This window comes from Zootoca vivipara, chromosome 2, assembly GCF_965207765.1.
Source record: "Zootoca vivipara chromosome 2, rZooViv2.hap1.1, whole genome shotgun sequence".
Taxonomy (NCBI): domain Eukaryota; kingdom Metazoa; phylum Chordata; class Lepidosauria; order Squamata; family Lacertidae; genus Zootoca; species Zootoca vivipara.
This window is the reverse complement of record NC_142584.1, coordinates 25,101,273-25,113,306: the sequence shown is the minus strand read 5'-3', so window position 1 is coordinate 25,113,306 and position 12,034 is coordinate 25,101,273. Positions and strand designations below refer to the sequence as shown.

Here is a 12,034-nt window from a genome sequence, read left to right as displayed (position 1 = left end):
CAAATAGATAAATAGTCAACATCCCATTCACAGTCCACTTGAGGGCTGGAATTTGTATAAACCTCAAGGTTCTGTATTTCCACAAGATTCCTTAACACCTTTCCTTTAACCCTTCCGAGTTCAAGAAATCCAACATGCTGCATTGACACTTCACAATTGCCTTGGCTATGCTCTGAGACGCTTGGGAGAGGCAGCTGGTTTAAGAGCAGAAGGGATCTCCTAGTTTACTGCTTTTCTCCCTTGGCAAGAATCGCCCTGTAAGTTGCACACAGAGGAGCAGGCCCGACTCTAGGGGTAGTCTTGGTGGCGCTGCACGGCAAAGCTGTGCAGAAGGCATGCTGCGTGCTGCGCCCGCCCACCAGGGCAGGGGCGCCGGAGTGATCTCCACACCACAGCGCCAGGGCGCCCAACCTGCTTGAGATGGCCCTGCAGAGGAGCACGGACGTGACCTTCTGTTTCAGTGTGCTTTCAACCAATTAATTGCTTAAAGCATGCCGCCTCCCCAAAGCACAAAACAAGCATAAGGTGTAACAGCTATCAAAGGTGGCAAGGATGAAGACAAACCCAAAGGATTGTTTAGATTGCTATGTTGACATGGACTTCATAAAATCATAGAACTGTAGAGATGGAAGGGACCCTGAGGATCATCGAGAGAGGGCCTTCTTGGTAGTGGCACCCACCCTGTGGAGCACCCTCCCATCAGAGGTCAAGGAGATGAGTAACTATACAACCTTTAAAAGACATCTTGAGGCAGCCCTGTTTAGGGAAGCTTTTTTTTTTATGTGAAATGTTTGATTATGTGGCTGGGGCAACCCAGTCAGATTAGGCAGAGTACAAATAATAAAATGATGACGATCCAGTCCAGTGTTTCCCAAACTTGGGGTCTCCAGCTGTTTTTGGACTACAGTTCCCATCATCCCTGACCACTGGTCCTGCTAGCTGAGGATGATGGGAGCTGTAGTCCAAAAACAGCTGGAGACCCAAGTTTGGGAAACACTGATCTAGTCCAACCCCCTGCAATGAAAATGAATATGCAGCTGTCCTGTATGGGGATCGAACCTGCAACCTTGGCATTATCAGCACTCCAACCAACTAAGCTTAGACTTTGTTGGCAGACATGCCAGAAATCAAACTTGGAGCACCCTCAGGGTGGAAAAATTGTGGCCACATTGTAATGCCTGACCAGCACCAAGGCACCCACTGTTATGGCCAGCTGACATGTATGCAATTTTAAAAATAACAAATATATGGGCAACACAATGTGTCACCTACTTAGTCCACATGATCGACGATTCTCTGCTCTCTTCTGACCAAATGCGTGCCGTCCAGTCCCCAACGGTCAAAAAGTTCTTGGGGTAGAAAGGATTCCTCCACAGGGCATAGATTGGGCCGTGGTGCCCACTGAACGTGTAGACAATCTTCTCAGCAGGAGTCTTGGCTTTGCGGTTACAAGAAATCACAATCCCTTGCTCTGTTCCCACCATGAACTTGGTTGGCTGTGGAAACACAATGGAACGCTATTGTTACGCTTCAAGCGTGGTGAGTTCTATTTTCCTGGACCAAAGAGCAGAGCTCATGAAAGGACTCACGTGGACTAGAAAGGCAAGTGATGGCGGATTGGTTATTTTTTAAAAAATAAATATTGCTGCAAGGTTCGAGGAGACAAGAGCAATGAAGCCCAAAGATGGAACTCAGCACTTACAATATTCACTGGAAGGAGAGACTGAGAGAGGTTGGCCACCAAAGGATGGACAAGTGGAATCTGTAGATACCGGTAATTTAAAGTAGAGATTCCCCACCACCACCACCTAAGCCCTAAGCAATATGGTTATGTTAGCCTTAGCTCAGCAGCAGTAGCATGCCCCTTTTGGCCCAAATGGTTACAGTTATAGCTATTTGAGGGAGGAAGGAAGGCACTACAAAACTAGAAAGAAGTGTGCCCGCTTTAAGTGAACTAAACAGAACAAATACGAAGTTTGGGGATGCCTGCCCTAACCTATCCAGCTAATTAACAAGTCACAAAGTTACAAGAGCTTATGTTAAGTTTACTTTTTATGCAATAATGTTTTGTTTTGTATTGTTCTGTATTGATGTTTTTTGTTTTGTTTTTAAAGCGAATTTATCAATAAAGGTTTTTTAAATAAAAAAAACATAGATTGTTGTTGCTTAGTCGTTTAGTTGTGTCCGATTTTTCGTGACCCCATGGACCATAGCACGCCAGTCTTCCACTGCCTCCCGCAGTTTGGTCAGACTCATGTTAGTAGCTTCGAGATGCTGTCAAAAGCCCAAATAGACACTGACCTCAGCTTAGCTGGCTGCGGAGAGCTCCCAAAAACCTAGGTTTTATGAGAACTTAGACCAGGCATCCCCAAACTGCGGCCCTCCAGATGTTTTGGACTACAATTCCCATCTTCCCCGACCACTGGTCCTGTTAGCTTGGGATCATGGGAGTTGTAGGCCAAAACATCGGGAGGGCCGCAGTTTGGGGATGCCTGACTTAGACCATGGGACCTCTTCCAGTCTTAAAGGGGCGGTATCACCACACCTGGCCTAAGGGAAGTCCTTTGTCTTGGCCTCATAACTTGACAACAACAACAAATTATTGTCTATTCGTCTGACTGGGTTGCCCCAGCCACTCTGGGCTTCTTCTGACAAATTAAAAGATAAGACCACACACCACAGCAAACAGCAGAAAAAGGCAATCCCTCCACCTTCAGAGTGCAGAGTACGATTCATTAGCTGGCGGGGGAGAATAATATATTCGTATTGACAACACTAAATATTATGTTCTTTAGACTTTGTGGACTTGTGTGTGTCTCTCCTCCCCCCCCCCTCCGGCACAACCTTCAAAGTTAGGCTTATAGGGTTGTTGGGGTGTGTGATGCACAATTTGGCTTCCCTGCTGGCTCTCAGAAAACCTGCAGCCTCAGTGATTAGGGGCTTGCTTAGCCACCTAACAAAGAGATAAAGATGCTTATTGAGATTCAGTTCCTGCTGGCTGTAGAGATTAGATCCCTTCACAAGCGCCAGCCCATTCCCACACCCCCAATCTCAGAAGCAGCCATTTCAGAGTGAGAAGTTTTAACAACAATGTTAGTCAATGTGTTTCTCACCCCCCACCCCCATCATGGAGGTGAGTCATATTTTAAAAGTTGCACAGTTCCTCAGTAAATGCTAGTTGTTCTTACCCACTTGCTAGCTTTTCTTATCCAGATATAACAGTGGATCCCTCAGACTTTATACATGAGACTAAGAAGGAAGTCGGGTGTTTTAAGAACATAGCTGCCATATACCAAGTCAGACCACTGGCCGGCCCACCTAGCTCAGTATTGTCCACACGGGCCGACAGCAGCTCCCCTGCTACCCAGAAGATGGATTTAAGAACAGGAAATAGGACTTGAACCCGTGCCATAGTTTGACCAATCAAGGCTAAGAGTGGCTAGGAGCTAGGTGGAGTCATAGATCCAAAACAAAGTGTAGACCCTAACACACCGGCCAGCTTCTGTTTGGACCTGAAATGTTCATTTTGCGCTTCTCAGAAGTACGTAATGGCAAGAAGTGGGTGCGGGGAGCGCCGGCCCGCAATGGCACCCACCCGAGAGGTTCTGGAACTGAACTCCGGCACACTCTGGCTGAAAAAAAGAAGCAGCAGTGCTTGCCAAGTGGAACAGTCCCCCCTCTCCTCCTCCTGGGCATTGCTCTGAGGATTCTTCGACCCCCCCCCCCAAGTCAATTTCAGGGGGAGGCATGGGGGGAGAGAAGGGGCGAAAAGCTACCCTGTGCCAGCAGGACTAGTTAGCTGAATCCCGCCCCTTATCTCCATGAGCCCCACAAGCCAAGTTGGACAAGCAGATGGAGCCACCCACCTGTCGGTGCGTGACCTGATGTCAAAAGGATGTCAGGTGACAACCATGCCTTTGAAGTGTGTTTGTAATTAAACCACTTGGCAATGCACCACCGAGTGATCTCTCTCAGTGGCCATCAGCCAATGGAAGCTTAGCAGAATCAGGCGCACTGCAGCGATCTGTGTTTGGATAAAGGAATCTGGGTGGCTGGTACAGAATGCACACTAGAGGGGTCTGTGAAAAAGATCTAGGCACCGCGAGAATCTTCCATGTACAGTGGAACCTCAGTTGTCAAACATAATCCGTTCCAGAAGACCCTTCAACTTCCGAAACATTCGGCAACCGAGGCTCAATGGGCAGTCGGCAAACCCCATTGAGAAACCTCTGAAACGCGCCTCAGAAGCCGTTCAACTTCCGAGGCGCGTTCGAAAACAAAAGCAATTACTTCCGGGTTTTTGGCATTCGAAAACCAAAACATTTGGCTTCCAAGACACCCGAAAACTGAGGTTCCACTGTATATATTTTTCTCATCTTGAAAGTGAAGAGAGACTGCTCAGTGTGGCAAAGTTCTTTATCCCTTCATCCCAAAATGTTTTGGAGATCACAAGCTTCCAGGAATCTGAAACTGTTTCATATGGTCCTCTGAAGCGGTACTCCAGTATGAGCACTGATACACATGGGGGGGGGGGCAGCGGGAAGCCATGAAAGCAACTGGGGAGTGTCTACTAGCCCACAGAGGAGCATGGCATTTGAGCTATGATGATTTCTCTGTTCATCACCCTCCCCTTAGCTCTCTTGCAGTTTACATGTTATATCCTCAAAAGTCCAGTTTGTTCCCCTGTACCTCTCCAATAAGGGATGAGGGTGGCGCTGTGGTCTAAACCACTGAACATCTTGGGCTTGCCAATCAGAAGGTCGGTGGTTCGAATCCCTGCAATGGGATGAGCCCGTTGCTCGGTCCCAGCTCCTGCCAACCTAGCAGCTCGAAAGCACGCCAAAAAGTGCAAGTAGATAAATAGGAATCGCTCCAGTGGGAAGGTAAACGGCGTTTCCATGCGCTGCTCTGGTTTTGGTGTTCCGTTGCACCCGAAGCAGCTTAGTCATGCCCGGCCACATGACCCATAAAAACTGTCTGCAGACAAACGTTGGCTCCCTCGACCTGTAAAGCGAGATGAGCGCCGCAACCCTAGAGTCGTCGGTGACTGGACTTACCGGTAACTGTCAGGGGTCCTTTACCTTTACCTTTTTACCTCTCCAATGCCTAGTCAAATTTCTGCAAAAGAAAACGCCGGTGTGCAGATTGTGTACCATAAAAAAATATATTTAAATGATGCCCTCTCCTGTGCTCCTGAGTCCTGGTGCACTCAGAATGTCCTGGCTTTAAAATGTGTTTCTCTAGGCACATCTCTATTGCCATTTCACTCTTAAGCTTTTCCCCTGATACTTTTTTTTATAAAAAAATTCTCACGAGTTTTCTCTCCTTTAGTCACCTCCCCACATACAGGTGAAACTTGGAAAATTAGAGTATCGTTGAAAAGTGCATTTATTTCAGTAATGCAACTTATTATTTTTTCTTTTTCTTTTAATTTTTACAAATGCTTTCTTTTGGAAATTCCACAGTAATAAAACAAATAGTTACAATAATACAAAAATAAACATCGCTATTAAAGGTAAAGGGACCCCTGACTCTGGGTTTGCAGCGCTCATCTCGCATTATTGCTGAGGGAGCCAGCGTACAGCTTCCAGGTCATGTGGCCAGCATGACCAAGCCCCTTCTGGCGAACCAGAGCAGCACACGGAAATGCCATTTACCTTCCCGCTGGAGTGGTACCTATTTATCTACTTGCACTTTGATGTGCTTTCGAACTGCTAGGTTGGTAGGAGCTACATTCCATTTATAATTGACCCACCTAACGACAAATAATTACAATTACAACAAATAAAGGCTTGACATATCTTGCTTTGCATGTCATGCACCTATCTCATTTATTAGTTTCACCTTTTAAGTTGCATTACTGAAATAAATGCACATTTTGATGATATTCTAATTTTCTGAGTTTCACCTGTAGTATCACCTAGGAACTGAAGACAGGGTTTTAGTGGCACCCAAAAACTAAAAGGTGGGGAAAGAAGACAAAAGCCTTCTCTAGAACTCAGATACACAGGAGAGAATTCAGAGCAGACTCACCATCGTTGGCTCAAATTCCAGGGCAATGGCTCCTAAAGCATTTTCCAAGACTCCTTTCCTACTGATGTCCATCACTAGTATTTCAGTCGGTTCAGCTAGTTTACGAATGTCCCACCACAGGACCTGGAAAAAAGAAAAGTATTGGGGGGGGGGGCACATTATGGGTGGGTTCAGGTGGCTAATTTACAACTCACTGAAATGGTGGCAATTTCATTACATGAAATGTTCCTGCTACACTAATAGTGAACTTGATGGTCTGGTTGCTGATCCCAAACACCACCATCCACGCACAAGAGGGGTGGTATCAGCATGCTTGGGAGAACCCCAAAGTTTAGGGGGAGGGAAAACCCATGGGCGTAGGCAAGGGGGGGCAGGAGGGGGCAGTTGCCCCCCCCCCAGAAGCAAAAAATTAATGTATTTTACAGACCATAACCAGCACTTTTCCCCTCCAAAAACTGAAGTGGAAAGGGCTTTGCTTTAGCAAGAGCAGCTAAGTCTCCGCTTGCTGGGGGGGGGGGGGACACACAGCTGTAACAAAAACACATCAAATAAATAAAGCAAAGTGGCTACCAGTAGTTAAGCAGTTAAGACAATGGCGCATATATCCCCAGGCAAGATTCGATAGCTGACCATTTCACCCTATTGTTCTTAAGTTGGAGTTGTTAATGAGCATTCAGGAGCATTAAGAGTTCTATTGGCGATTTAATGAGGGTGCAGACTCAGAGGATTCAATTTGACTAAGGTGGCTCTGCAAGGCTAAAAGGAAGTGAATAAGAAAGGGGGGGCCACCTTCCAAGAGACTCTGATCTACTCACAGAGTTTAAAACTGGGGGTGATCTACCCCCTTTTGGGGGGTTCAGGTCAAAGCTGTTGAGTTTTTTTAAGGAAGGGAAGCCCTGTTTTTTGGGGTTTAGGTCAAACTTGTTGAGCTTCTTTTAGGAGGGAGGGAGGCCCATTTTTGTTTAGGGCTTCAGGTCATAGTTCAACTTTTTTTAGGGAGAAGGAAAATTTTGGGTGAGCTTTTTTTAGGGGTGCCAGTGACCTACCAGTGATCTACCACAGACATCCAGTGATCTACTGGTAGATCACAATCTACCTGTTGGACGTGCCTGCTGTAAATCAAGCAGAGAGAAAGCTGCTTACAAGGCTCCTGTACATGCAGAGTTCCAGCATCACAGCGTCACCCAGAGGCACCCACAAATATGAGTTATCCCTCTCTCTATTTCTTCCATCCTTAATAAAATCCGGGGGGGGGGGGAAGATAAGCCCCACATAGAAAGCCCATCAACATGGGGGGATGACTCTTTCAAATACGGTATTTACCAGTAATTGGGGGGGGGGAGAGGCACCTAGGCCTCTAGGAGTTGGCTGCTATGTCTAGGAGTAGGACAATTCAAGAAAGCAGAATGATGCATATGCTATGGTAATATATCAATAGAATCATAGAATTGTAGTTGGAAGGGACCACAAGGGTCATCTAGTCCAACCCCCTGCAATGCAGGATTTTTTTCCTAAGGTGGGGCTTGAACCATGGTTGAAATATTATGCTGATATGCAGCAACGCCTCGGAGCCGTTGTGGCTGCGGCCATGCCTTGCCTCGCCCTCGCCCGCCCTGCCACCCCCTCTCGCCTGCCCGACCCTCCCGTCCTCTCCAGCCAAGCAGGGTAGCCGCCAACGCTGCCAGCCCCAGAAGCACAAGGTGGCCGCTGCCGCCGCCGCCGCCGCCACAATGTCATCGGGCCCGTTGGCCCTGTAGCCCCGCCCACATTCCCACTTTGTGGCCCCTCCCGTGCCTTGGCCCCGCCCCTGAACGACCATGGCTTGCCCCCCCCTAGTTTTGATCCTGGCTACGCCCCTGGGAAAACCTAAGGAAGGGACCTTCCCCCAAAATATATACTGTACACACAACACAGTGAAGACTGCAAATGATCATTGCCCATGGAATGGGGTATCTGAGAAAACATGGCTGGCAACCTTGTAAAGGAACTCTCCATGCTGCAACACTGTTTTGTACATCTTATTAGCTGATTTTATTAGCTAACAGATTGAGGTTGAATCCTAACAAGACAGAAGTACTGTTTGTGGGGGACAGGAGGCGGGCAGGTGTGGAGGACTCCCTGGTCCTGAATGGGGTAACTGTGCCCCTGAAGGACCAGGTGTGCAGCCTGGGAGTCATTCTGGACTCACAGCTGTCCATGGAGGTGCAGGTCTATTCTGTGTCCAGGGCAGCTGTCTATCAGCTCCATCTGGTACGCAGGCTGAGACCCTACCTGCCTGCAGACTGTCTCGCCCGAGTGGTGCATGCTCTGGTTATCTCTCGCTTGGACTACTGCAATGCGCTCTACGTGGGGCTACCAGATTTTTAGAAGACATCTGAAGGCAGCCCTGTTTAGGGAGGCTTTTAATCTTTAATCGATTATTTTATTCTTCTGTTGGAAGCCACCCAGAGTGGCTGGGGAAACCCAGCCAGGTGGGCGGGGTATAAATAATAAATTATTATTATTATTATTATTATTATTATTATTATTATTATTATTATTATTTTAACAGATGACAAACCATCTAACAACAGCTTCAGGTGAGCAGGCTATTGCTAATTTTAACTATCATGTGGCCGACATATCGTATCATCTGAATCGGCTCCCATCATGAACTGCAAGATCTAACATCAACATGTCTAATCTCTGATCAACGGTATAGTACTGAAGAACGTTCTAGGCTCATTCAATTTTCAGGCTCTGTTTCCCCACTAGGGATTGTTTCCAAGCGAAGCAGAATGTGACCAAGTATGTATGCTCTTTCCCAGCGCTCTTGTCTCCCGAACTGCTCTAAGCACCAGCCTTTCACCCCCAATTTCCACACCCTTGGGCCTTCAGCACTGCTGCTTGTCAACCGGATTGGAGGGCTGGAAGTGGCACACTAATCCCTTAATTGAATCCTTTGTGCAGAGCCCAGGACTTGCTGTACCCAAAACATTCCTACCAGATTAGTTGAAATCATTCAGATTATTCTGTGCTGTGAAAGCAGAGAACAAGAGCAAAGAAAAGGTGCCCAGGGGGCATCACAGATATAAGTCATTCAGATGGCTTCAGAAAGCAAGCTGTGTTAGATACTTAGGAGGGGAGGAAGAAGAAGAGAAAAAGGAACTCAAAGTTCGTGGACCATCAGGTCTGCAAGGAATTCACCTGCCAACCTAGAAGATTGCCACCAGGATGAGATGGATTCTATTCCCAGAGCCTCTCAAGTTTTTATCAGCTGGACAGCACATTACCCCCCCCCCAAAATGCCCTCCTCCATTGGTGGTAATGGGCAATGATTCATAAAGGCAACCCCCCTCCCCAATTTAGAGGACAAGAATTATACTAGCTGAAGCTCCCTGTGAAATTCAGTTGAAATTATTCTACAACCCCCCACCCCGCTTCAAAGGTCCAACTCCTATGTTCTATCCACAGGAGCCAACTCCCAGGGGCAGAGGGGCTTCTGCCCCTCTAATAAAATATTTGAGGGGGCTGCCCCTTCCCAAGTTGATGGGCATTGCCATTCAAACGGTGTGTGTGTGTGTGTGTGCCGTGTCATGTGATTATATGGGGAAGGACTTACCTAGATCCCCCCCCAATATTTTACTCAAGTTGGCTTCCCTGGTTCTATGGCATCTGAGACTTTTATACTTTCATTATTTCATGGGTAGGCAAACTAAGGCCCAGGGGCCGGATCTGGCCCAATCACCTTCTCAATCTGGCCCACAGACGGTCCGGGAATCAGCGTGCTTTTGCATTAGTAGAATGTGTCCTTTTATTTAAAATGCATCTCTGGGTTATTTGTGGGGCCTGCCTGGTGTTTTTACATGAGTAGAATGTGTGCTTTTATTTAAAATGGGTTATTTGTGGGGCATATGAATTCGTTCACCCCCACAAGGTCTGAGGGACAGTGGACTGGCCCCCAGCTGAAAAAGTTTGCTGACCCCTGCAATTATGGTTAGAAACAACCCAATGACTCCTCTCCCTTTTCTTCTCCTTCCCAAACAGTGTAGAATTCTCACAGCACCAACAAGTCCCTCTTACTTTTTCTGTCTACTTCTGCATTCTGTTATAGCGCTTCCAGCTACAGATCTTTCCATGAGCATCCATTGCTCTACGGCTGAATGATTATTTGATGGGCACCGACCCAGAAGCCTTACTGGCTGCTCTTCAGAGATACACACCATCAGCTAGATGCACCATCTAGGATACAAGTACTGCCCGCATTCAGTGCTGTGGCTTAGCTGATAAATGCAGTCGATCGTTTGAACCAGCCAAGCAGCAAGAAGCTCAAGTCATTTTTTAAAAACAACAGAGCCTGGAGCAAAGCTGCAGCAGAACGGAGACATCTCTTGTTCCTCCTGAAGTCTGGTGCAGCTACTGCACCCCATTTCCTGAATAAAGGCTATCCAGGGCCGTCTTAAGGGTATCCAGCGCTGTGGTGCAAAATCCCTCCGGCGCCCCCGCTTCCTAGGCGTCGTTGGGACGGCGGCTAGCAAGCCTGCTGTTGCGAGGGGACGTGGCGGGAAGAGCACACCAAAAGGAGCCCTTTCGGGTGCTGCTCCCGCCACGTCCCCTCGCCTGGGCGGGCTTGCTAGGCGCCATTGGAACAGACGCCTGCTGTTGCGGGGGTTCGTGGCGGGAACAGCGCACGGCGGAGATACAGTCGACCGCCCCTGCAAGTGCGACGGAGGAGGGGGCAGCAGCAGAGCTAGGCTGCTTCAGCAGCAGCACCTCGCTCGCTGCCTCGAACATGAGCAGCGCACGGGGCTGCTGGGCGCCCCAGCCCAGTGCCCCTGATGGGGAGGCGCCCTGGCACACTGCGCCACTAAGCCAGCTGGAAAGGATGGCCCTGAGGCTATCTATTCCTATAGATAGCAAACTGCAGTATCTGTCTTTTACCTGCCCATCGGTGGAACCAGAGAAGCAATCGGTTCCAGTCTTTGACTGCAGCCAGATAGCATTATACACAGGATCCCGGTGGCTAAGCTCGACTGTGGTCAGTTCCACTGGCAGGCCTCCTTTTCGAGTGTCCCAGTAAGCTGAGGGGCAGGGAAAACAGTAATTGTGGGTCGCTTGAAAGATGCTCAGGTCCTCCTCCCACAAACAAGGTTAACAGAATCTTTTGGCTATTAGATTACTCAAGGGTCCTAACTTGAAGTGGTTCAACATGCATCAAGGTCCTTGGTTATGGTTAGCTCAGTTGGTAGAATATGAGTCTCTTAATCTCAGAGTTGTGGGATTGAGCCCCACGTTGGGCAAAATATTCCTGCATTGCAGGGGGTTGGACTAGATGGCCCTCGTGCTCCCTTCCAACTCCACAATTCTGAGATACTCGGGGAAACCACTCCAAAAAGTTGATCCAGCTTCTTTTCGCCACCCACACTGTTCCAGTCTACAGCTCGTCCTCAGAATGTTAACACAAACTTCTTTTATTCTGAATAAATCTCTCCATTTAATTAGATTTCAGGAATATATATTGAGCAGTTCTTTAAAAATCAAGTATACGTCATAGTTTTGCAGCATTTGCATTTAGTTTTCAGGCCCAGAAATGGAAGAGCCATTGTAAATGCCATACTCTAGTGATGTGAGGTGAGAATATTCTCCGGATATTCTCTGCTAGAAAATTCTCCGGAGAATATTCTCTACAAACTGTAAATTCTAACATAAGAACCAGTTTTACAACCCACATTTAAAAAATCTAGTTAAGCTGTTATATTGCCAGTGTAAGTAATGAATAACGATTTTTTTCTGATCCAGTTACACTACTGGGCATTGTGTCATTCACCATTGGCAATTCTGAAACGTGAGATACAGAAAACATTTTTTAAAAAAATGCTATTCATTTAATTTGATGAACATTTGAATTCATTTGTATTTCAACTATATGTAATAGCCTTTTTTCTATTTTGGTGTGACCTTATTCTTAGCAATTCTATACCCTTGGCCATACAGTGTGATACACACACACACAGAGAGAGAG

General features: G+C 47.3%; 1 protein-coding gene across 5 annotated transcripts in view; it reads right to left on the bottom strand.

Annotated features, from left to right (window-relative positions):
* Positions 1-12,034, bottom strand: part of DNAI2 (dynein axonemal intermediate chain 2) — a 29,407-nt gene that overhangs the window by 6,160 nt on the left and 11,213 nt on the right. For all 5 annotated transcript variants that reach the window (XM_060271951.2, XM_088661454.1, XM_088661455.1 and 2 more), the window contains exons 7-9: positions 10,954-11,093; positions 6,034-6,156; positions 1,273-1,496 (exon numbers count right to left, since the gene is read on the bottom strand). In XM_060271951.2, the coding sequence (XP_060127934.2) occupies positions 1,273-1,496; positions 6,034-6,156; positions 10,954-11,093 (487 nt within the window). The remainder of the gene's footprint in view (positions 1-1,272; positions 1,497-6,033; positions 6,157-10,953; positions 11,094-12,034) is intronic.